Source organism: Bidens hawaiensis, unplaced genomic scaffold (genome assembly GCF_021521415.1).
Source record: "Bidens hawaiensis isolate Kalapana, Puna unplaced genomic scaffold, B.hawaiensis_p1.1 tig00007515_1, whole genome shotgun sequence".
In the NCBI taxonomy this organism is placed as follows: domain Eukaryota; kingdom Viridiplantae; phylum Streptophyta; class Magnoliopsida; order Asterales; family Asteraceae; genus Bidens; species Bidens hawaiensis.
The window spans coordinates 279,631-306,708 of NW_027491526.1; the positions used below are offsets into that span (position 1 = coordinate 279,631).

A 27,078-nucleotide genomic window follows, 5' to 3' on the forward strand; every position below is an offset into this window, starting at 1 on the left:
TGTTACAAGCCAAACAGAAAAACTCAACCTAAAAGACTAGTCTTATAGGTGAGGGAACCCATTTGGCTTATAAACCCCACATCAGTTGTCCATACAACCGATGTGGGACAAGTCCCATACCCTGCAATGGTTTCAGTCCGTAACAATGCACCCTCCTTAAGGGCCAATGTCCTCGTTGGTCACGGCCACGTTGGTCACGGTTGGCTTCCTCCAGGCCACCACTCCGTGGGCCACCACTCCGAGATTGGCTCTGATACCAATGTTACAAGCCAAACAGAAGAACTCAACCCAAAAGACTAGTCTGATAGGTGAGGGAACCCATTTGGCTTATAAACCCCACATCCGTTGCTCATACAACCGATGTGGGACAAGTCCCATACCCTGCAATGGTTTCAGTCCGTAACAATGGTATCAGAGCCAACCTCGGAGTGGTGGCCCACGGAGTGGTGGCCTGGAGGAAGCCAGCCGTGACCAACGTGGCCGTAACCAACGAGGACTCGGAGTGGTGGCCTGGAGTGAGCCAGCCGTGACCAACGTGGCCGTGACCAACGAGGACTCGGAGTGGTGGCCTGGAGTGAGCCAGCCATGACCAACGTGGCCGTGACCAACGAGGACGTTGGCCCTTAAGGAGGGTGCATTGTTACGGACTGAAACCATTGCAGGGTATGAGACTTGTCCCACATCGGTTGTATAGGCAACTGATGTGGGATTTATAAGCCAAATGGATTCCCTCACATATCAGACTAGTCTTTTGGATTGAGTTATTCTGTTTGGCTTTTAACATAAAGAATCCCACATTTCCTTACATGTTTTTATAATTCATATAATCCGTTGACTTTTTATAAAGTATATCTGGCTCTTGGGTCTTGACCTTGTCATTTGACCAAATCCAAAACTAGGTTGACTTTAACAATTGAGTTTTAACACGTAACCTTTACATTTTAAAAACCCAAAAGTCAAATTTAAATAGACCAAACAGTAACACAGTACATGATCAATTCAAAAATGGACAAGTTAATGTTATGTGTAATGTTACTTATTCTATTAGGGGTTTGTCACGTAAATGGTGCTACTCATTTGGGTCCCGAATGTTTAGATGCTCTGAACCCATATGTGACCACCGTCTACAAAACAAACCTCAAAACCCTTTTAGACTCCTTAGTCGTGAATGCACCTCTTCAAGGCGGGTTCTTCAATACTAGTGTAGGGAATGGTTCAGACCGAGTTTATGGTCTGGGGTGGTGTCGAGCAGACGATTTTCTCCCATCATGTGCTCGAACTGTTTAAACGATTCCATTAGCACATCTTTCAAAGAATGTCCCGAAAGCACACGTTTGGTAATATGGTCTAGTTTGTGCAATGTAAGGTTCTCGAATAATATTTTCTTTGGTGAACTTTGGAATAGCTCGTCCTCGTCAAGTTATGGGAACCATGGACTTGATGATGTTGATGAGTTCACAAGAGGATTCTCGATGATGGAAACATTAGTAACAAATGTTTCTAAAGCACCACAGATGTATGCGACGGATGTTATTGATGTTGGGAACAATAGAGAGAGGTATGGGTTGGGGCAGTGTAGTCAAGATTTAAGCGAGTCGGATTGTGTAAAGTGTTTGGGGGAGCTTTTAACGACGTATCAAACATATGTGTTGAATCGAATGGGATGGGAGATGCTTGGAGTGAGTTGTGGCATGTGGTATGATGATTTTGAGTTTTATGACAACGATTCAAGGCCGAATATTCCATCCCCGAACGCGTCAGGTAAATCTGTTTATGTTACCTAAATATAAATTTGTATATAACTTATAATGATAATGATTTGTATTAATTCATGTGATGTAGGATGTGGAAAAAGATGGTATAAAAAGGTGACATGATCTTGGCTCTTGTGGCAATTGTTGTGTTATATTGGGTTCCATGAGTTAAGTTTTTAGTGTTTGAACCATGTTTGAATTGACTATCTATGTTATGTTTTGTTTGTAAAGAATTGGACACATTATTTTTGTTTGTATTTGGTTGGTTGTTACATGTTATTAATGTTGGATGATGTATGGACATACAGTAGAAACTTTATAAAATAATATACTTAGAACCACTAAAATTTATTAATTAAAAGAGTTATTAATTAATCAATAAATTAATAATTATTAATTTATATATTAATTAATATTTTATTAATTTATAGTGAAATACTTAGTTTACAAACACCTTTCAAGTTTCCACTTAATTATTGTATACAATGCATGTATATCAAATGAACGACCCAATTTGAAAGAAACCTTCAATCTCCCACCTTATTATGTTTTTTGTGTTCAATGTATCACTTTATGGACATTAAAAATATTTTCTATATAAATAGAAAATAAAAATAGGTTAATACAAACAAATCATACACACAACTTGATAAAAAAATGGTTGGAAGAATATGTTCGCCAACTTGATGACACATTTGAAGAATATGTTCGCCAACTTGATAAAAAAATGGTTGGAAGAAAAATTCTCTTGATTGTGGATAATTCCCTGCTCATTCAAAAATTATTGAAGGATTACGAAATGTTGAATTATTTTTTTTTGCCACCAAACACAACTTCAAAAATTCAACCTTGTGACGCGGGGATCATACGAGCTTTTAAGATGCATTATCTCCGTCGATTTTATAGAAGTCTTTTGGAGGGTTATGAATTAGGGGTTCCAAATCCAGCAAAAATAAATGTATTAGATGCAATGAATCTTGCAATTTCAGCATGGACTATAGATGTTCGTGCAAATACAATTGCGAACTGCTTTCGTCATTGTAAACTTCGATCAACATATAACATGACTTTTGAGAACTCAGATGACGGTGGTGAAAGCACTCAAGAACTTCAGAATTTGATCAAAGAGTTGGGTTATCGCAATGCAATGGATGTCGAAGATGTTCTGACTCACCCAGAAGAAAATGTAGTTGCACAGTTGTTGACTGATGAAGAAATTATTGAAAGCGTTATTGGAATTAATAAAGATGATATCGATGAAGAAGATGATGGAAGTTCTACAATGGAGCCCCCTTTGCGAAACGAAGCTATTAAAGCGGCAATCACATTGAACAATTTCTTGTTGAGCTATGAGAAAACAACACCAGAAGTTCTTACCATGCTAAGGAAAATTAGAGACGAGATTCAAGGGGAAATTGATTTCAACATAAAACAAAAGACAATTGAGTCATTTTTCAAGAAACCTTCATTAATCATTCATGTAATATGCTATATATAAGGAATTATTAATTTATATTTTATATGGGGTCTAAAGAAATTATCAAAAATGTTTTATCTTATAATTTTAGCGAATTATTAGTTTAGCACCCTATCCCCGAGTCGGGACCGGCAAAAAATATTATCTTAAAGAGTTTATTAAATAATCGAGTATTAATTTATCGAGTTTCTACTGTATATATTAGTGTAAAGTCAAGTCAAATACTTTGAGGTGTTGTTTTGAATTTATTTGATTTGTTAAAAGTTTTTTCTTTAATAGAGGAGTCATGGTCCGTCTTTGAGAATCCCAAAAATTTGAGGGCCCGAGACGAGTAAAAAAATGGGCCTATTAACTCTAGTTACGATCCATTCAAGCTTTAATAAGCTAAAATCAAATGATGGTGAGATGGCCTATTTGATAAGCTAAATTTCAATGATAGGAAATCATGGGCCTTTACTTTTAAAGACACAATGAAAATGGACACCCAACACAAACTAAAATAATTTATATGTTGAAAACAAGTTAAACTCGAAAATCATATCAGGCACATGAATCCGAATGAACACGTCTCGTGCATTGATGGCCATCATTAAATCATGCAAAATCATATTAACTTAGATAGATGGTGTAAGTAGGATATCATATCGTCGAGAAGAATTTGGTTAGTATTACACATATTGTTTGGTTATAAAAGATAAATTACAAAAGTTATGATTGAACATTGAATTAAACCAAATCAAATGGTAGGGATAATCTTCGGACTTTAGCTAACAAATGATGATGTAGAGTAAAATAGGCCCAATGATTTAGAAAATATAACCCAACATGACTAATAAATCCTTACATGGATGTAACGAGTCCCGTCAAAAGTAGACAAACATCCAATTTAGAGACCAACCGTGTTACCAATCTAGTGTGAAAACTAAGGTGTGATTTCTTATACTTACCACATGTATGTATCAATACACGATAAAAATCTGTTATTAAAATATAAAAATGATTCGTGTGGGGTGGTGATCCATTAGACTTCTCTTTAATTAATAACATACGATATGCTTGTCATCACCGTACAAATCTCACTCACGCGTCATATTCTTGTGTTTGCGTGAAGCGCCACTAGGTGGATTATGTCCCATGATATCAAACCTACCTAAGACTCTGAGAGCTTTTTAGGGGTTTAGCTAATGTTCATCGTTCTAGATAAAAAAACATACGTTATAACAATTTTCCAAATACAAATAAAAATAACTGTTTTATGACTTTATCTTAAGAAACAAGTAGGTAGTTAGCATTTGTACCAAACTTTCTTTATTTCCAACATCTGATGACCTAAACAAACAAATTTAAGGAAACTAATTAGTCAAAATAATACGCATAAAACTTTATTATAAGAAATGTTATCTTATTGTAACCAGGGTCTACCTAAATCATTACTTTGTTTTTGTTTTCTTCTTTTTCATAACTTCGACCGATTCCAAATTAAGACTTATTCATACGATTAAGACCATCTTTAACCTTAATAAAACCCTTAATCGCTTAGTCAATAATCAACACGAACGAATTTCCCATCTGGATTTTATTTTGTAAATCAAAATAATGTTCCGGGTTAACTATGAACAATGGGTAAACGTATGAGCTATATTATTAAAAATTTCATTTTTTTTTTTACTTTCATATTTTTTGCGGTAACTTTGATAAGGGGCCAACCTATCAAAAAAATAAAAAAAGGTAAAAAAAGTGATAATGTAAATACAATGCCACTTAATAACTTTAACCACTGATTACTATAGGGTTAAACCAGCACTTATCGACGGACACATGTGGTGGAAATTTTCGGATTTCCTCGTTTTTAAGGAATGAATTTTTTACTTTGTCAGTAATTCGCCAGTAAAAGCAAGCAGAGAAGGGGACGGTAGTATAGTGATACCCCTTTGTTTTGCATTGATTTTACCCCTTTTATTTATCATTTTATTTACCCTATTTAACTTTTTAATAATTTTATTTTTCTTTATTAACTTGTGTTCGTTAGCTTATAAAATAACTAGATATGTGGTCGTGGTTATTTTTTTTCTCAATGTTCTTATATAACTTTTATAAAAACATAGTTGTATTCGAAATAAAGTATTTTCTGCTATCATGAACTTACTTGTGTCGTTACTATATACCGACACCGTGAAGAATCCGCACAATAACTTACAACTTTATTTTGATTAGTTCTTATGCTATTTCTAATAATGATTTCATGTTTTATATACATTCTTCATACCATCCTAGCTACTAGTTTTTTATATCTATAAACTAAAACAAAATGTATCTGTATTGACTTGATGAGGTCTAGTTAACTTTTTCATTTTCAACAGTTTGACCAACTCCATTGACTAAGTCATTTAATTCCTATAATAATATATAACTTATTCAAAGTATCAAACCATAAATCAATCACTTGGTACACTATTAACCCAAATGGACATCCTCATCTATTTTGTTCTAATCTTAATATGCATATTCAATCTTGCCACCAGCCAAGACGAATTCTGGGGCGGCGGCAGGTCCGGTAACTACACTACCGAAGAAACCTGGATGATGTACTATTCGAGTTAACCACAATAAATAACGGGTTCGGGTTCTACAACTCCACGTCTGGACAAGCCAGCGCGGCTGCCCAGTGCCGTGGAGATGTAGAACCCGAAGACTGCCGTAGATGTGTAGACGACGCTACACGTCGGCTAAAACAAGATTGTCCAGTTCAAATAGAGGCTGCTGGATGGTATGAATCATGTTTCTTAAGGTACTCGAACCGGTCTATGGGTTCGATAGATAATCAGTTTGGTTTGTACATTACAAACACTCGAAATGCGTCTGATTCCACGTTTGCGACATGGAATCAGACGGTGCGGGATTTGTTGAGCGAGTTGTTACCCGTGGCTGAGGGTGGCGGGCAGCTCCGGAAGTATGCTTCTGGAAACTTAACGCCACCCGGGTTTTGGACCGTGTATGCAATTATGCAGTGTACACCGGATATATCTGCGATGGATTGCCGCGATTGCTTAAGCGTAGCCTTTGACATGATTAGCCCCTTGATTAGAAGAGTGGGTGGAAGAGTTTTCAGGCCTAGTTGTGTTCTTCAGTATGAGAATTATTCGTTTTTCGGTCCGACTTGGCTTCCGGCCCCAACACCATCTCCGTCCCCTCCATTGTCTCCACTTCCGACGCCTCCATCGTCTCCACCTTCGACATCTTTAGGCAAGTGTTTTTTAGCTTCTTTTAATCGGGGCCGGCACAATCATTTTAATTAAATAATGATTGTTTAATTATAATAATTATTTTATTTATCCCTCAACATCCATTTAATTAAAATCCGAATGTAATGTAATCTTTTTTTTTTCTTTTAGAACGTCGACTTTCTTGTGTGTTAGGCCAATGCACTCTCTAATTTAGAAAGCCGGTTGCCCTCACTCTGGCTACACTATGTTGTCTTAACTGTATTAGTAATTGATAATATTTGTGGATCTCTGAGATTAATTTATATTTAAGGGCTCATTTTTTAGTATTCGATTGGGGCACTCAAAATCTTGAAGACAACACTGCTTTTGATGATTGGATCTGTTAACTTTATTATTGTGTTAGATTACTAAACCGTCATGTTTGCAGGTAAGACCAACATTGGAGTCATCGTTGGCCCGATCTTAGGAGCGGTAGCGGTGATCATTGTTGTAGTTTTCCTTACTCTCCGACGACGGAAGAAAAGGAAGAATCAAACAGGTAAACTTAGAGTTTCCTATAAGATGCTGTTTTTAAGAAAATTGAACATTTAGTACATGTTAAATTTGGATAGGTCCCTTGTTACCGGAGGTTCAAGTGGAGCTTAGTGACGGTTCAAGTAACGAGCGTGAAAGGGAAGATGACGACACGGGAGAGATGAATTCCTACAATCTAAGTACCATACAGATTGCTACCAACAATTTTTCACAGGAAAATAAGCTCGGAGAAGGCGGTTTTGGTCCCGTTTACAAAGTAACAAACAATTTTTATAGTTATCAAAAATATATGCCTATCAATTTTACATCAAATAATTATAACTTATAGTATTTACTTTTTGAACTATTTTATAGGGTATACTACAAGATGGAAAAGAAATAGCTGTGAAACGGTTATCTAAGAACTCCGGGCAAGGTCTTGTAGAGTTTAAGACCGAAGTAAACTTAATTATAAAGCTTCAACACAAGAATTTAGTTCGGCTTTTGGGTTATTGTGTAAAAGGGTCCGAACGACTTCTCATCTATGAGTTTATGGCTAATAATAGTCTCAACACCTTCCTCTTTGGTTAGTTTTGTCTAAAAAATTAATTATGTATGTTTAGCCTTAGCTTAGGTAATCTTTGATGAGTGAACCAACTAAGTTTTTTTCGTAACAGATGCTAACAAGTGTAAAGAACTAGACTGGGCTAAGCGTTCCAATATTGTGATTGGAATCGCAAAGGGACTTCGTTACCTCCACGAAGACTCACGTCTTAAAATTGTTCATCGGGACATGAAGGCGAGTAACATTCTATTGGATAACGAAATGAATGCAAAGATTTCGGATTTCGGCACTGCTAGAATTTTTGGAGGCAATCAAATGGAAGCTGCTACCAATAGAATTGTTGGAACTTAGTAAGTTCTCAAATTATACTAATTTTTAACTTACTAAGTAATCATTAAAACCAAAGGGTCAATATGACAGTATCAAAGGTGTGTATATATATAGAACAATATTTGATTATTCATGTGATATATTTCTTATTATTACAAGTTACAACATACTTTCAATTTTGAAAATACTTACTAATGATTAATCTTTATTGTGAAGTGGATACATGGCACCCGAGTATGCAATGGAAGGACTATTTTCGATAAAATCAGACGTATACAGTTTTGGTGTCTTGTTGTTAGAGATAGTTTCCGGACAACGAAATAATCGTTTCCTTTACCAAGATCAACCTCAAAACCTCCTCTCAACGGTAAGAAATCCGTCTATTCTTCTTTCCTATAAATCCTACGACATATGTTGAGTATAGTGACTTTTATAAACTTGAACGTATTTGATTATTAAAGGCGTGGCGCTTATGGAATGACAACAAAGGAGAACAACTGATAGATAACCGTCTAATCCAGACTTTTGCAATTGACGAAGCTCTAAGATGGATCAATATCGCGTTATTATGTGTCCAAGAAGATCCCCAAGACCGCCCAACTATGTCAACGGTTGTTTTCATGCCAGAAGGTCAATGGTCCGCTAAACTTCCTCCACCATCGGAACCACCATTGTCATTTGCTAGATTTGAATCTGTTTCTGAACAAACTAAGACAACTAGCGACCTAAGTGCAAATCCCTCCGTAACACGTTCTACTACGGCTTCTAGGTAGCTAGTTGGAGATTGTGAACATAAGAACGTATTTCGTTTCTTTAGTGCATATATTGCCGATTGACTTATTCTGACTTTTTGGTTGTTCATTGTATTAAATATTTAAATTATTTGATAAAACAAAGTTTTGGTTGCTGAAATTTTGATTGTGTATACATTAGTAGCTCTTGCTCTTTGTCTTGGTCTTTGATTGCTGATTTTTATTACAACTATCTACATTTATTATCCATCACGCAATACCTCCTACAAACTCGAGTTGAACTTATTCTTTAGCGATCGGAGGAAATTGTACTTAGCTTTTCTAAAAAGTTAGCACACTCTTATATCGACCAACTATATAAGGCTAAATCTCTTAAAATGAGCTAATCTGAATCAAGCATAAATTTTCACAACATACATTTCGTTCTAGAAAATATTTACAACCTATGATGAATCTTGATAATGATAGTGGATACATGGCACCAAAGTATGCAATGGAAGGACTATTCTCCACAAAATCAGACGTCTACAGTTTTGGTGTTTTGTTGCTAGAAATCGTTTCTGGACAACGAAATAATCGTTTATTTCACCAAGATCAGCCCCAAAACCTCTTATCAACCGTAAGAAATCTGTCTTTAAATCATAGGGCGTATATTGTGTATATTGTCTCTATAATATTTTGTATTCGCATTTCATTATCAAACAAAAAATGTAATAGTTTTTCTAATTGTTACACTAGTTACAATGCTTATTGTTTTATGTCCTTGTTTTATTATGCTAATTAATGATTATATATAATTAGATCAACAAGAAATGAGAGCACATATCCTAGACGACGAAGTTGTCACTAATTTTTATTCTTCACATCAGTTATGAATCAAGGATCAATAGAAATGAATTTACACATCTGGTTCTTGTTTCTTTTATTAATCTTATTATGCATATGTAATATCGCAACAGCGGAAAGTAATTTCTGGGGACCGTACTGCGGTGACACTGGTACTTACGAACTTAACTCTCCTTACAATCAAGACCTTGAAAACGTATTCTACACCATCACTGGAACAAATAACGGTTTTGGGTTTTACCATTCGACGTCTGGACAAGCTAATGCAGCTGCCCTATGCCGCGGAGACATTGAACCTGAAAGCTGCAAAAGATGTGTAGACGATGCCAGTCGCAAGTTAATAAACCATTGCGGTAATACAACCGAGGCTGCAGGATGGTATGACTTTTGTTTTCTAAAGTACTCAAACAGGTCATTGAATTACCTATCATATGATGCTGATCCTGCCTACGGCTACAATCCGTATCGTATTGAAAATTCTAGCTATGATCAATGGAACCAGACAGTGGTGACGTTGCTTGACGCACTGCGTCTAGAAGCAGCAAATGGTGGGCCGCTCCGTAAATATGCTTCAGGCAATATGACTGTACCAGGAATATTGTGGACTATATATGCATACATGCAGTGTACACCTGATTTGTCTACGACTGAATGCGACGATTGTTTGGCTAGAGTTACTGCATTTAGTCGATTATTGGACAGAAGTTTGGGAGTAGGAGTTTACAATCCTAGTTGTATTCTGCGATACGAGAATTATAGTTGTGTCAATTCGACATGGTATCCGGTTCCACCAGGCGAGTGGTTTATACTACTTTTAATTAATTCTTAAACTCTTTCTGATCAAACCATATTGTTATCGATCGTATATTTTAATTTGGACACTTAACTGTCACGTTTACAGGACGAATTACAAACAGAAGTAGCATAAGAGTACTCATGATCGTTGGTCCAATTTCAGCATCTGTTATGGTGATTGCAGTAGTGATCTTTATTTATCGACGACAACATAAAAAACAAAAGTATCAAGGTAATAACATAACTGATCGAGCTCGCTTGTACTTCTTATAAAAAGCTGTTGATGTTGGAAAGTTTTTACTACACATTAAGTATACCGCTAAACTAGTTATGTTTATACAATAACCATGGATTCAAGTATCCCGAAAATGATAATGTTCTTTGTGAAAAATGATTTAATTTGATATAGGTCAATTGCTACCCAAGAAACATACAAAATTAAACAACGATTCATCCGATAGTAATGACAATGATAGGGAAGATGACGACACCGGAGATATAAATTTCTTCGATTTAAGGACCATACAAGTTGCCACCAATAACTTTTCTGTCGAAAATAAGCTTGGAGAAGGTGGTTTTGGTCCCGTCTACAAAGTAATTATCAAACAAGTAGTTTTAAAATCCTTAATTAATCATCTTTTCACTTCAGCCTTTTGAATTCCTTTTTATAGGGTCAACTTCTAGATGGAAAACGAATAGCCGTGAAACGGCTATCTAGCAACTCTAGGCAAGGTCTAAAAGAGTTCAAGACAGAAGTACAGCTGATAATAAAATTGCAACACAAGAATCTAGTTCGGCTTTTGGGTTATTGCATAAAAGGAAACGAACGAATTTTGATTTACGAGTTTATGGCTAACAATAGTCTTGAAACCTTCTTGTTTGGTTCGTCTCTATTCTCTCATCACAAGAGATCTAGAACTTCCTTTTACGACAAACTTCTTGTCACGGAAACCCCATTTCTTAATAGGGATTTTGTACAATTAAGTTAATCAATAGATTATTTTTTTAAAGTTCTCTCTTTAACATTTTAATGTAACAGATCTTAAAAAGTGCAAGGAACTTGACTGGGCTAAGCGCTCGAACATCATAAGTGGAATCGCTAAGGGACTCCGATACTTACATGAAGACTCGCGCCTCAAAATAGTTCATAGGGATATGAAAGCGAGCAACATTCTTTTGGACAGTGAGATGAACTCAAAAATATCAGATTTTGGCACTGCTAGAATTTTCGGGTGCAATCAAATGGAAGCTAACACCAATAGAATCATTGGAACTTAGTAATCTACTAATCCATTTTAATGCTTCATATTTTAGTTTTTTATTTTTTATTATTTTATATGAATTAGATCTTAAAGGTGTTTGGAATTGATTACTTTTACAACCTTTACTTATTAAAAACAATTAATTCATTCTAGAATAGACAAGCAAACACACTTTTTTCAATCAAACATTTCAATATGAATTGGTACATCTACTTTTAAAATTCAATAAATAGTTATATATAATCACTCCCAAACTAATAACCACCTCCGATAATCTGCAATGTTTTAATATATATATTTTTTCTTTCGGAACGGCCTATATCCTTTTTGTTACTGATAATGTACCATATTGCCACAGTGGATACATGGCACCCGAATATGCAATGGAGGGATTATTCTCAACAAAATCAGATGTTAATAGTTTTGGCGTGGTATTGTTAGAAGTCGTTTCTGGACAACGAAACAACAGATTCTGTTTAGACGATGAGCCTCAAAACTTCCTCTCCACAGTAAGCAATTTACTTTCACTATATATATTCGATAGAATCTTTGGTTATATTAGGGTATATATTTAGAAATACGAACAATCTTTAATGTATCCAATTATTGTAGGCATGGCGCTTATGGAAAGAAAACAAAGGAGAACAATTAATAGATCGTTCACTAGTTCAAAATGTTGCTATTGACGAAGCTCTTAGATGGATCAATATCGCGTTATTATGCGTTCAGGAAGACCCACAAGATCGCCCAGCCATGTCAACCGTTGTTTTTATGCTGGAAAGCCACTGGTCCACACAACTTCCCATACCATCGGAACCCCCAATGTCATTTGCTAGATTTGTGTCCGGCTTTGAAGCCCCATTGTCATATGCTAGATTTGTGGCTGTCTTCAAAGAAACTACGACAACGAGTGATTGAGCCACACGACCTTCATATTATCTAGCAAGTTCACATGTTGCTTCTTGCTTGTAATTAGTAGTTGTGCTTATGGCAGGTTCATCGAACCAATTACACGAGTTCAATATTTTCTTGAACTTGATAAATATATCACCAAACTTCAGTTTCACAATTATGTGAATATTCCAGTTCAACTCATGTATTAATGTGGGCCTTATTGGAGACATAATTCAAACTTCATATGCCCCACTTGTGTTTTAGTATTTTGAAAATGGGCGATCCACTTAGTTTGAATAGTGGATGTGGCGGTGAGAATGACCCAGACGGTTGTGGTGATGTGACGAAAAGGGATGGGATCCGCTTGTAGTACTAGCGGATGCGTTAATTGCGTGGCTGCTTTTGGTGAGATCGCGGGTCAGACTAGCGGGTGTGAATACTATTAAAGAGAATAATGTTGTAAAATAATATCCATGTAATTTAGTACTTTCCTTATTATATTATGTATATTTATGGATAGGATTTGTGGCAGTTCTTGACCATCGTATACTTCGCCTCAAGACTCTCCTAGTCATTGATTAAGGTTGTTGTAATTTGGCTTATTTAAGCAACTGTAATCGCTAATGAAAATATGCTTTTTCATCATTCAATCAATAGTTTATATGGTATCAAAGCCTAAACACTCAAAAGAGTAATCGGCGATCCTTGTCTTCCAATTTTTTTTCTTCCAATTACCATGGCTCCATCCACAGTTGTTCAAATCACTGCCTCTACCCACTTCGATGTTACTCTCACAAACGATAACTTCTCAGTTTGGCGTAAACATGTCTATTCCACTCTCATCGGCCTAGATTTGGTTCACTTTCTTACCGGAGACGTACCGGTTCCGGCAAAGTTTCTTGATACAGAACGAACCAAGCCCAACCCTGATTTTCATACCTGGTACCGTCAAGATCAGGCCATCCTGGCCGCCCTGCTTGGCAGCTGCTCACCGACCATTCAGACGCTTCTGCTGAAACCTCCCAACAGGCTTGGGAACTGCTCCTTACGAGCTATGCAAATACATATCGATCCCGAGTTATTTCCTTAAAATCCAAACTTGCTTCGAACCCGAAAGGAAGCCGCAATGTCACCGAGTATCTACGTGACATGAAATCGATTGCCGATGAACTCGCTTTGGTGAAAGAACCTGTCAAGGATGAGGATCTAATGGTCCACATTTTATGTCAACTGGGTGATGAATTTAAAAACATGGCAACCTCACTCCGCCTACTCCACTAAAAAATTATCTTCCCGGAACTGTTCGAGAAGCTGGTAGATTATGAACGAGAACTCAATCACATGGTTGTTCCACAACAGCCTACCATCACTACTGCCAACTACACTCACCGTCAAGCCCGTTCCAATTTCAGATCTACACCCGATCATCGTAATAATCAAGGAAACTTCCACAACAAAACCTCTCGGTCTCATTGGTCCAACAGTTCTAATAGTGGTACTCGCGAGACTCGCACTAATGTTTATTGCCAGTTTTGCCATTTTTCAGGTCATGAAGCAAAAGAGTGTATGAAGCTTGCTAAGTTTCTTCGCGAAAATCAAGTTCAAACAGAAAGTTCCATGACCCAAAACAAGACCTCACCTACCGCTAATGTCGCGACCTCATCGTACATGTTCGACACCGGGGCCTCTAATCATGTCGATCTAGATCGTGCGTCTTTCCACTCCATATCCGAATATGGAGGACCCGATAAAATTGTCCTTGGCAATGGTAATACTCTAATCATAACTCACATTGGTCAATCTTTTCTTCCTATGTCAAATGGTTCTCTTTCCTTAAAGGATGTCTTATGTGTTCCTCATTTCAAAAACAAACTCATATCTGTTGCTAAGTTATGTAAAACTAACCATGTTTCGGTGGAATTTTTCCCCACCCATTTCTTTGTCAAGGATCTTCGCAGGGGGCACGTCTAATGCGGGGAGAGAACTACCTTGATGTCTACTATGCCAATCTTCCATCGTCGCCTCAAATAAATGTGGTGTCCACCACATCGCCTCTTGATTGGCACCACAAACTTGGGCACCCGTCTATTCAGATTTTCAAGAAAATAGCTAAATGCTTAGGTTTAAATTTCAACTTTCTCAATTTTCATTGTAATTCATGTTCAATTAATAAAAGTCATAAAACTTCGTTTGGCATGAATTCGTTTACCACCACTAAACCATTACAATTAATCTATTCGGATGTTTGGGACCGGTGGAAAAATCCGTTGATGGTTTCACTTATTACGTGATCTTTGTCGATTTTCACACTAAGTATATTTGGCTATACCCAATGAAGCATAAATCTGATGTGTCCAAATTGTTTCCACAATTCTAAGTGCTTGTTGAAAAGTTTTTTCAAACACCCTTAATCTCACTTTTTACCGACAATGGTGGTGAATATATTGGGTTAACCACTTATCTCTAATCCCAAGGAATCTCTCATTTTACTACCCTACCTCATACTCCAGAACATAATGGTGTTGCCGAACGTCGTCACCGGCACATTGTAGAGACCGGATTATCTCTACTTCACCATGCACGACTCCCTCTTACTTTTTGGACACATGCGTTCCAAACCGCCGTTTACTTAATCAATCGTTTACCCACACCCATCCTAGATTTCAAAACTCCTTATACCCTTCTTTTTCACAAAAAATCCAACCTACACCAAACTCAAACCATTCGGATGCTTATGCTACCCGTGGCTTCGCCCATATGCCAAATCCAAACTTCATCCCCGCTCCGAACAATGCATCTTTTTGGGTTACTCACCTTCTAAATCGGCCTACAAATGTTATGCTCCTACAACCCGTCGCCTATATCATTCCCGTCATGTTGAGTTTGTGGAGACCCTCTTTCCATTTCATACTCAACAATGCTCCCCTTCTCATATTCCTACTGTTGAAACATTTTTAGGAATTCCTCCTTCTACACCCACTCCCAAAACTCACTGCCATACTACTCCTTCCCTACCACAAAAGCCTCATTCTCGTCCTCCTATCCAACCTCACCCTTTTGGGCCCGAACCTGAGCCCATCAGCCCCATTAATCCCATCTCCACTCCATCCAGCCCTTCATCTCAATTTACTAGCTCTCAACCCATCGCCACTTCCCAACTTGAGCCCACTGCCACTCCTCTTTCCCCTCAACCCTCACCTCACCAATCCACTCCATCCTCTCCCCTCACGACACACTCAACAACCACTCCCTCATATGTTCCTCCCTCACCAAATAACTCCAACACCATTCCTTCACATCATCCTCGTCAACGGAAACCGAACCCAAAATATTTCAATTCGAAATTTGTCAACACCACCACACTTCATCCGATTCCATCATCTATGGAACCTACCACCCATACCCAAGCCTTGAAAGATCCCGAATGGCGTAAAGCTATGGATAGTGAATTCAATGCTCTTCTTAAAAACGCCACATGGGAACTCATCCCTCCATTGCATCACAAACCCATTGGATGCAAGTGGGTGTTTCGGATAAAACGACGTCCGGATGGATCTATTGACAAATAAAAAGCTCGTCTTGTTGCCAAGGGATTCCTCCAAGAATATGGTAAAGACTACTTTGAGACTTTTAGTCCGGTCACTAAACCCGTCACCATTCGTACGGTTCTTACCATTGCTTTATCCCAAAATTGGCCTCCCCGACAACTTGACATTAATAATGCCTTCTTACATGGTACCTTGAATGAAGATGTGTACATGTCCCAACCACCGGGATACGTTCACCCGGATTTTCCCAACCACATTTGTTGTCTTCAAAAATCGCTTTATGGTCTCAAACAAGCACCTCGTGCTTGGTATTTAGAACTCACTAAGTTCCTTTTACATCTTGGTTTTAAAAAATCTTTGGCTGATCCATCCTTGTTTATTCACAATCATGAGGGCGTAATTTGCTATTTTCTAGTATATGTTGATGACATTGTCATCACCGGCAACACACATTCTTTTGTCCAACAGGTCATCCGCACATTATCCGACAAGTTCTCCATTAAAGACCTTGGTATGTTGCATCACTTTCTTGGGATAGAAGTCATTCCCACTGTTAATGGCCTCTTTCTATCTCAACATGCAAATATTCAGAATTTACTAACCAAGTTCCGCATGGATGGTGCAAAATCTGTTGCTACGCTACTCAGCTCTACCTAGAACCTAGCCCTTGTTGATGGATCGTCAAAAATTGATCCTACACCATACCGCCAACTTGTTGGTTCTCTCCAATACCTTGCTTTTACACGACCCGACGTATCCTTCGCGGTCAACAGGCTCTCACAATATATGCATGCACCTACCGAACTTCATTGGCAAGCATTAAAACGTGTCCTCCGGTACCTTAAGGGTACAATACATCACGGATTGTTTCTCAACCGTGGCTCTCGGCTTGATCTTCAGGCCTTCACCGATTCCGATTGGGGTGGTATTACTGATGGGGGGCGATCCTCTACTGCCTACATCATCTATCTTGGGTCAAACATCCTCTCATGGCGTTCATCGCGTCAAAATCCGTCTCTCGTTCCTCCACCGAAGCCGAGTACAAGGCATTAGCAAATAGTGCGGCTGAACTTTCATGGGTTCAAAACTTACTGTTGGAACTTGGTTTCTCTATGCCAAAATCACCCACACTCTTTTGTGACAATGCGGGAGCTACATATTTGTGTGCAAATCCGGTCTACCATTCACGTATGAAACATGTGGCTCTAGACTATCATTTTGTTCGCGAAAAAATCGCGAATGGTTCATTACGTGTACAACACATCCACTCTGAAGATCAACTAGCCAATGTTCTTACAAAACCTCTAAGTCGTGGACCGTTTCTTCGTCTAAGATCCAAGATTGGAGCATCCGATGGCTCCTTCATCTTGCGGGGCATATTAAAGAGAATAGTGTTGTAAAATAATATCCATGTAATTTAGTACTTTCCTTATTATATTATGTATATTTATGGATAGGATTTGTGGCAGTTCTTGACCACCATATACTTTGCCTCAAGACTCTCCTAGTCATTGATTAAGGTTGTTGTAATTTGGCTTATTTAAGCCATTGTAATCGTTAATGAAAATATGCCTTTTCATCATTCAATCAATAGTTTATAAATACTTCTAAAAAAATAAGTGTTACAATGACGTTTTTAGAAAGTTTCTTTTTGATCATACAATAATATGTTTCTTGTTAAACATAAAACGATTATAATAAAGTGGCAGACAAATAGACAACAAGTTGCGCTGCAACCCCGTTTTGAATAGCAAAACCAATCCTACTAAAACGAAGTTTTGGGGGGAGCCAAAAAATTACCATGCACGAGACCCTACTCAAAATATTCAGTCAGTCTTCAGGGCCAGAAAACCAAATGTATTAAAAGCAAATGGGAGAAACACATGCTGATTCTTTAAACAAGCTTTAAATTTGCAAGTGGATCGAAGGTAGGTAGGATCCATAAATTTAGTCTTCCATCACGTTGATTAGAGAAGCTTTGAATTTTCTTTTGGTGGATTTTCAAAACTGTTTACATCCGCCACCAAAAGCCGCCATGCCATCACTTCTACTAGAACAACTAGCATATCAATCCATTTTCATCACATCACCATCACAATCAAACTTTACTATTTAAAGAGTGTTACATTTAGGATAGACTTATCCGACGGTAAAAATCTTGCAAATTAAAAAAAAAACACATCAAAATATAAATTATATTAACGATTTACTGATGGTAACTTTCATTTCATCTATCAACGAAAAGTCTTATGGAAACTGGTTGATCTTTTCTGTCCAAGCAATTATCATTCATCTTATCGATCGAATTGACAGCTCTGGGATTTCACTTGGTTCGTTTAATATATAACTTGATCAAATCGTGTATTATTATTATTATTATTATTATTATTATTTCATTTAGTACATATATAGTTAACATAAATGGATTTGCTCATCTGTTTTGTTTTGATCTTAATCTTCCTACTCAATGTTGTCACCAGTCAAGACCAGTTCTGGTTCGGGGGACGCTACTGCGGTGTATCCGGCAATTACACACAGAGTTCTGATTACAGAAGAAACCTGGATGATGTACTTTACATGTTAACCAGAACAAATAACGGGTTCGGGTTTTACAATTCTACCTCTGGACAAGCTAACGCGGCTGCCCTTTGCCTTGGAGATGTTGAGCCTGAAAGCTGCCAAAGATGTGTAGACGACGCTACACGTCGGCTACGACAAGAGTGTCAGGTTCAAATAGAGGCTGCTGGATGGTATGAAGAATGTTTCTTAAGGTACTCGAACCGATCTATGGGTTCAATAAATACCCGGTCAGCAGGTTTGTTTGCGATAAACACTCGAAATGTTTCTGATTCCATGTATGCTCGATGGAATCAGACGGTGGTGGATTTGCTGAGTGCGTTGCTACCGGAGGCTGAACGTGGTGGACAGTTAAGGAAATACGCTTCAGGAAACGTAACGCCATTAGGATTTTGGACAGTCTATGGGATGATGCAGTGTACTCCTGAACTATCGGCTATGGATTGTCGTGATTGCTTGGAAGGAGCGGTTAGGTTGACTCGCCGGTTGAGTAGTAGCATGGGAGCAAGAGTTTTCAGGCCTAGTTGTGTTGTTCGGTATGAGAATTATACCTTTTTCAATTCGACATGGTTTCCGGCCCCAACACCGCCTCCGACGTCTTCTGGAAAGTGTTGCTTTATCTGCTCTAACTTTTTGATACCACTAGGCTAAAGACGTTTTTTTAATAATTTTGGTTTTTCTTTTGATGACTGGTGTTGTTTAAGTTTACTAGACCGTCGTGTTTTCAGGTAGTACCAACATCGGAGTTATCGTTGGACCGATCTTAGCAGGGGTAGCGGTGATCATCGTTGTAGTTTTCGTTACTTTTCGAGTACGGGAGAAAAGGAAGAACACAAGAGGTCAACTCAGAGTTTTCTCTCATACTTATTTTTTTTTTCACAAAAATTATTACCTTGAAAAATTAGTATTTTTTGTTTTTAATTTTTATATAAGTTTTATTAAAAACAAAGTTGTAGTATTTTTATTTACTATTATGAGAAAAAAAATATAAAAACTTACCAAGAAGTATAGCTATTTAGGCATTTATAGTTGAGATATTGGTAGCTCTAAAAGGGATATGGACAAATCCTAACTCTAGTTTTGGAGTAGAGAGTATTGCTTGTTACAAACTAGAAATTTATACAACTCGGTATTTTTCTAAAATTTATAATGAAATGCTATAAAAAAATTGTAGACACAAAAACTGTGTATTTAAACTAGACAAAAATATTTGATGTCATTAACAAAAACACTAAATTACATGTTAACGAAAACTAAAAATAAAAGTCGCCCTTGTCAATAGTGGCAACCCTTTTGTGTAAATATGTAATCACATTTTTTGAACATTATTCGTTTCTAAAAAGTTTCTTTGGATAGCATCAACAATCAGAAATGATATGTGCACTCAATATGCTATTGTTAAGAAAATTAATCTTTTGGTAAATGTTAAATTTGGATAGGTCTCTTGTTACCAGAGGTTCAAGTGGAGTTTAGTGAAGGCTCACATGAAGAAAGTAACGAGCGTGAAAGGGAAGATGCCGACACTGGAGAGATGAATTCCTACAATCTAAGTACCATACAGATTGCTACCAACAATTTTTCACAGGAAAATAAGCTTGGAGAAGGTGGTTTTGGTCCCGTTTACAAAGTAACAAACAATTTTCAGAATTTTTATAAGATGCTTTTCAATTGAAACAACTTTAATTTGTAGAACTTTTGAAATGTTTTTGCAGGGTAAACTAGAAGACGGAAAAGAAATAGCTGTAAAACGGCTATCTAGGACCTCCGGACAAGGTCTTGTAGAGTTTAAGAACGAAGTAAACTTAATTATAAAGCTTCAACACAAGAATTTAGTTCGGCTTTTGGGTTATTGTGTAAAAGGGTCCGAACGACTTCTCATCTATGAGTTTATGGCTAACAACAGTCTCAACACCTTCCTCTTTGGTTTGTATTTGTCTCAAAAAACCGTTATGTACGTTTAGCTTTAGTGATCTTGAATGAGTAGACTAAATTTTTATTGTAACAGATGCTAACAAGTGCAAAGAACTAGACTGGGCTAAGCGTTCCAACATTGTGATTGGAACGCAAAGGGACTTCGATACCTACACGAAGACTCACGCCTAAAAATTATTCATCGGGACATGAAGGCGAGTAACATTCTTTTAGATGATGAGATGAACGCGAAAATTTCAGATTTTGGCACAGCTAGAATTTTTGGAGGCAATCAAATGGAAGCTGCTACCAATAGAATTGTTGGAACTTAGTAAGTTCACAAGTTTTCCTACTTCTAACATAGTCACCATGTATCATGAAAATGAGTTTTACCACATAACTTTTAAACTGGTTTTCTTATTACATTTACTTAGAAAGTGAGATATAACAATTAGTAGTTAGGGACGTTGATCTTATGTTTTGTGATCTGAATTCACGGTTGGTTTTTGTAAATTAACACGGTATGTTTTGTTTTTTCACAACATACATTTCCTTCTTGAAATCATTTACAACTTCTGATGATGAATCTGATTGTGGTAGCGGATACATGGCACCGGAGTATGCAATGGAAGGACTCTTCTCCACAAAATCAGACGTCTACAGTTTTGGTGTCTTGTTGCTAGAGATCGTTTCTGGACAACGAAGTAATAGCTTCTTTTACCAAGATCAACCCCAAAACCTCTTATCAACGGTAAGAAAATTTTCTTTAAATCATAGGGCATATATTGTGTGTATAGACTATAGAGCTTTTCAATTTTAAACACATTTGATTATTAAAGGCGTGGAGCTTATGGAACGAAAACAAAGGAGACCAACTGATAGATCATCGACTGGATCAGACTTTTGCAATTGACGACGCTCTTAGATGGATAAATATCGCATTATTATGTGTCCAAGAAGATCCTCAAGACCGCCCAACCATGTCAACAGTTGTTTTCATGCTCGAAGGCCAATGGTCCACTAATCTTCCTGCACCATCTGAACCGCCATTGTCATTTGCTAGATTTGCATTCGTTTCAGAACAAATTACTAAGACAACTAGTGACCTTAGTTCTAATCGCCCTATAACAACTTCTACTACGGCTTCCATGTAGCTATTTAAAAGTCGTCACAAGAGCATCATAATTCGTGTTGTAATGTAAACATATTGCCCGATTATTAATTTTTGGTTGTTCATGATACTAAATATCAAAATTATTTGGTAGTGGCGACTGGCAACAACCCCTTAAAAATAGTTTTGAAAAAAAAATACCTTCATGTGATGCGTGTCTCGGGTGCATATCTACATAAAAAAGTTTCTAATTCCTTAATCCGTGATTTTGATTTTGAAGATTCTTGTCTATATCGCATCACATGGTAAAACCCTTAGTTCGTGCGTGACAATTTCTCACGAATGAGACTCGTAACTCTAACCTCTCATATGGAAAGTTATGAGGCGCTACCATTAGGTATTTAAAACAACATTCTTACAAATGGCTACACGATATGAAATGAAGCATAAATCATGACAACTGCGGAAAACGAATACTATCAAACAATAGGCATGAATGTTATCAGTGTTGAGGTTTTGCGTATCGTCACAAACCATCCAGATATGTACATTTTTTAATTTTACGATTCACCAAATTTATGGGTTATTTCTCTTAGCCCTTAAAATTTCACTAAACATAAAATATATGTTTCAATTATTTGGATTCTTTGTTTTTTTATTATTAATTATTTAATAAATTTAAACACAAAGATATGAATGCCCCAAATAAATAGATATGAAGACCTGACTTAAAACTCATACTTAAAACTCTAAAATTTAGTATCGAGTTAGTACTGACGTTACAAATTTGGACCAGTACCCGTTTACTCATCTCTAATATAACTATCACTATTTCACTTGTTGATTTTGTTGTCTAATTTTATGTTTAATATGTCATTTTGCAAATTTTAAGTCACGTATCTTGAAAGTTTTGAGCAACCTTATTTTAAGTATTCAAACATAACAGTATTTTCCAATCAAAAAGAGTGTTTTAGGTTTTATATTTACATGTGGCTCTCTACTGTGTAACTTTTAACCCACTTGCAATTTAATAATTATGTTTAATTTATTTTATATGATAGATTTTTTTTCTCTTTTCCAACAAATACTCCATTGGTCTCATTATAATTATAAGTGTTCTAGTTTGATTTTTCAAGTTTTTCTTGTTTAACTTTGACCGATAATATTTTTGTTTGTGTTATATAATACTTGATGTAAAATATATGAATGAATTGAGTTTTAAATGTATTTTACATTGATATAATTTTCATCAATTATTATATGACACGGAAAAAAATATTTACGGTCAAGGTTGCAAAAGACAGACTTGAAAAGTCAAACTATGACACTTATAATGGGACGGAGAGAGTAGCACATTTTGTTTATTTCAAGGCAGCAAGGTGTAATATATAGCGTGCAGTATATAGCCATATGTTGTGTACATGTTGAAGTAAAAACGATTTACAATTTTTATTACATAAACAAGATGACACGAAACCAATTAAACAAATGAATCTTGTTATTCTAGTGTATCTGCACTGTAGTCCGTGCAATGCGAACAATCATCGGGGAGCCATATTAGTATTTGAAAGATCATTTATAGATACGTTTGGTGATTTAGATGTTATACTACCCTGTTGATCAACACTGTCGTGGATGAAAAACCCAGGCTCTAATGGTACTTGGAGAGTGAGGGAGGAACTACCAAGCATCAAAACAACTTGAGACATGATTGGTCTGCCGGCAACATTTTTTTGGACACATAATAGCGATATGTGAATGCTTCTAATGATTTCGTATAATGGACTTGATCCTCTCAAAAGTATGGGATCTATTATGTTTGATGGTGTTCCAACTTGCCAATTTCTCCAAACCTAGAAGAAATAAATTTATTTTTATGGTGTCATGCTAAATTGCAAAAGAAAAAAATATCAATGTTTTGGCTTCAATTTTGAAATGAAATTGGCACTTACATGGGTGAGAAGGTCGACTCCATTCTCATGTTGGAAACTTTGGTTCTTTCGACCTGTAATAACTTCTATCATTAACACACCAAAGCTAAAGACATCTAGTTTCACAGAGAATCGGCCATGCATAACATATTCAGGTGCCATATAACCACTGTAATTGCATTGAGTGAATAAAAGTTAGAACATGGTGACAAGTAAGAGTATGATAAGACGATAACCCACAACCTTGCATTTAATGAGTTTGTGACAAAAATTGTCACTAGTGTATGAAAGTAATTAAAAAAATCTAGGGTCAAGCATTGTATACTTACTAGGTTCCGACAACCATCCTTGTATTGCCTTGTGTTTGATCAGTGTTAAACAATCTTGCTATTCCAAAATCTGTGATCTTGGCGTTCATTTTTTCATCTAATAATACATTACTAGCTTTGAGATCACGATGGATGACTCTTAAACGTGAATCTTCATGAAGGTAAAGTAGTCCTCGAGCAACACCTACTATTATGTTGTATCTTGTATCCCAATCAAGAAGTTCTCTCTTAACAGGATCTGCAAATTTACACGCTAAAAATACACATAGGAAAAAGACATCGTTAACTACTAAATTCATTTGTGGGTTTAGAAGAACATCATTACCGAATATAAACTTATCCAGACTTGAATTTGACAAAAAATCGTATATGAGGAGTCTTTCCTTTTCTTCTACGCAGAAACCAAGCAACCCAACTAAATTTCGATGGTGAAGCTTTGCGACCAACATAACCTCGTTTTTGAATTGTTGTTCACCTTGTCCAGAATCCCTTGACAACCTCTTCACAGCTATTAGCTTTCCATCTTCGAGTTCCCCCTTATATTAGCGTTCATCGATGTAAAATCAGGCTCCATTTGTTTATCCTATTACGTGTTGAAATCGAACCCTAACTGTAGGGTCATTTATAAAAATTAATTTTTCTTACCTTGTAAACCGATCCAAATCCACCTTGTCCGATCTTATTGTCTTCACTAAAATCATTTGTTGCCTCCAATACTCTATCCAAACTGTACTCCAAAAATTCCAGAATGCTAATGTCCATAGTTTTACCTAGGGGAAAGGGAGGGGTGGATGACGATATAAATTTGTAGGAAACTAGCTAGAGATGTTTTAGATTAATGTTAACAGAAATTAAAAGCCTACGTACCTTCTAAACTTTTTTCAAGCAGTTTCTTCTTCCTTAATATTGCGAAGTTGCAAAGAGATACGACAATTATCACACATGCAGCAATCGTCATTACGGTAGATGTTACTATTCGAGTTAGGTTTTTATTATTTCTTGCACGCACCACTGTCACGGTCACACAAATTGTTAGATGACTTTGTGTAAAATTTAAATGGTCCACTTACACTGGTAACTAATACAAATTGTTTTTTTGACTCTTGAGAGATTTTAACAAAAAAAACTTAAAGGGGTCGATATATATAGCGTTTACCTAATCTAGGCCAAAAGTATATTTTCTTATTTTTACTAATAAAATAATTATAATGAAATTTTTATAAAATGTTTTATTGTATTAAGGCCATGTGTTGTGAATTGATGGGGTGGACACTAAGCCGCACCACGTAGGCTATCTGGTGCAGAACATTGCCACACACCGGGCACGGCGCAACTGTTAGGATCCCCATTGGCATGAGGCGAAGTTGTTTCATTTTTATACTTTTTAATTATTAATTGGTAATATAAACTAGTCATTTATCTACCACCCCACCACTACATTTTACATTTCACCACGTCATGATACATATTTTAAGTGTGAAATGTGATACCGTCCCATCTACTCCACACATGATGCCTATGTGGCGTCACATTTTGTTTCACATATATGCACACACATGGAACCTATAACATGACATTTGGCCTACTCCATAAATCAGTATATGGTCTTTAAGTCTTTAACAATGTATTTTTATGCATGATGATGATGTTGAATGCAAATTTATCATTTTGATGCTCTTACTAGGATATGATAATTAGTTGATGACTAAAGTCCTATCCTGAACTCTTTATGACCTGATATGATCCACCCGTTTTGCAAGGCTTAGTACGTATAGATTATTATTTAAAATGAAAATATTGCGTACCAGGCGCAGATGGAGACGGAGGTGGAGGTGGAGGTGGAGATGGAGGACGAACCACCACATCGTTATAAAACCGAAAACTTTCAAACCTTAAATTGCACAAAGGGAGAAGCACCCTCATCCCAGTACTCCCAAAATATTTCGCGAGTTGACTAACCGCATCACCCAAGCATTCAGTACACTGTTGGTTCGTTAGATCTGGAGTACACTGCACAAGCGCATACGTCGCTGGGGGATCAGATGATCGTGCCATTGTGCCGGTAGCGTACTTGAGCAGACCACCACCAGCCGCTTCAGCTGTCAGGTTTGCCAACAGCTTCCGCAAATCCTGATTAAACCCAGCAGGGTCCGAAGCGTTAAGCAGACTCGCATGCGGTATAATATTTTTTGCAGCAGTTTTCCCCAAAATAATATTATCCGAATACTTCACCATACAATTATCATAATACATAGCTGCATCTTTCTGATTGGGACAATCCTGCCTCAATCTCGCCGTAGCATTATTCAAACAATCAACACATAAACTCGTGTTGGTGTCACCCCGGCAAAGGGCGATAGCATAGGCTGTATCGGGGGTTCGGCCTGAAGACGTGTTAAAGAAACCATACCCGGAGTTGGTTGTGGGAAGAATGCGGAGTGCTTGATCGAGATTTGTTCGGAAACTACTGTTTGTAGTGTAATTGAGATAGGAATTATCACATAGTTTATCTACGTATGGATCAGTTTGGGCTAATATTATGGAAAAGTTTATCAAATATATGAATATAAGTGAGAGTAACAAAAATGGTTTCCATGTTACTGTTGACATGATTCAATAATGGTAGTGGTGATTGTGGTGAGTGTAGTGATTCCTCATGAACCTTATATAAAGGAAATTAACCAAGTCACGATTGACTAACAATTAACGAGTCAAGGACACGTTATAGTGAGTTAATGACACTATTTGAAGACAAAGGCTTTCTTGAAAGAGTCTTTTAAGTCTTTGTGGAAAATTTAGCACAAATGCATAATCATTGATGGTCTTTGATTTGTTAAACAAATATAGTATAACTAATCTAACGTACTTCTTGCGCTTAGGCCTCGTACGTTTCGTCCTTCTTCGACCTTGGTTACATTTCCTCGTCTTTCAGTTCGGATTTACAATCCTTGGCCATGTGTCGCAATTCTTCACAATTATAGCACTTAATGAGACAACGTTTATTTAGGTATTTTTCTTTGCTTTCACTCGACACTTCAGGATCAAATACATTTTATTCTTAACATGAAAACGGTGAGAACCAATTTGTTGTTATGATTAGGTTTATTTATATAGGTGTTTGCTGCTATTTTTTGTTCGTATTTGCCAATTTTCGATTATGAGACGTTATAAGTATTTGCTTATTTATATTTTGTTGTTATTATTAGATGTTTTCTTTTTCTGTTATAACTATTTGCTGGTATATGCTGTTATTATTTTG

At 36.8% G+C, this 27,078-nt stretch overlaps 2 protein-coding genes and 2 pseudogenes across 4 annotated transcripts; 3 read left to right on the forward strand and 1 right to left on the reverse strand.

The window, feature by feature from the left end:
• Positions 1 to 829: 829 nt before the first annotated feature.
• On the forward strand, positions 830 to 9,155 carry LOC143635447 (cysteine-rich receptor-like protein kinase 10; annotated as a pseudogene). Its single transcript, XR_013154056.1, has 9 exons — positions 830 to 1,761; positions 1,843 to 1,912; positions 5,829 to 6,474; positions 6,883 to 6,993; positions 7,067 to 7,245; positions 7,344 to 7,554; positions 7,646 to 7,883; positions 8,080 to 8,230; positions 8,325 to 9,155. The product of XR_013154056.1 is annotated as a cysteine-rich receptor-like protein kinase 10 (transcript).
• A 352-nt stretch (positions 9,156 to 9,507) lies between these two features.
• LOC143635448 (putative cysteine-rich receptor-like protein kinase 20) lies at positions 9,508 to 12,695 on the forward strand. The gene is made up of 7 exons (XM_077103282.1): positions 9,508 to 10,255; positions 10,363 to 10,488; positions 10,666 to 10,850; positions 10,928 to 11,138; positions 11,296 to 11,533; positions 11,877 to 12,027; positions 12,131 to 12,695. Exons 1-7 carry the CDS (start codon positions 9,508 to 9,510, stop codon positions 12,434 to 12,436), a joined length of 1,965 nt encoding a protein of 654 aa, XP_076959397.1. The 3' UTR covers positions 12,437 to 12,695.
• A 5,686-nt stretch (positions 12,696 to 18,381) lies between these two features.
• On the forward strand, positions 18,382 to 21,631 carry LOC143635450 (cysteine-rich receptor-like protein kinase 10; annotated as a pseudogene). The gene is made up of 6 exons (XR_013154057.1): positions 18,382 to 19,073; positions 19,969 to 20,164; positions 20,250 to 20,460; positions 20,543 to 20,779; positions 21,049 to 21,199; positions 21,288 to 21,631. The product of XR_013154057.1 is annotated as a cysteine-rich receptor-like protein kinase 10 (transcript).
• A 1,469-nt stretch (positions 21,632 to 23,100) lies between these two features.
• Positions 23,101 to 26,458, reverse strand: LOC143635469 (cysteine-rich receptor-like protein kinase 25). The gene is made up of 7 exons (XM_077103294.1): positions 25,625 to 26,458; positions 24,687 to 24,830; positions 24,465 to 24,589; positions 24,145 to 24,355; positions 23,820 to 24,057; positions 23,512 to 23,659; positions 23,101 to 23,412 (listed from the first exon to the last, which is right to left on the reverse strand). The coding sequence occupies exons 1-7, from the start codon at positions 26,427 to 26,429 to the stop codon at positions 23,101 to 23,103; spliced, it is 1,983 nt and encodes a 660-aa protein (XP_076959409.1). The 5' UTR covers positions 26,430 to 26,458.
• Between the last annotated feature and the right edge of the window lie 620 nt (positions 26,459 to 27,078).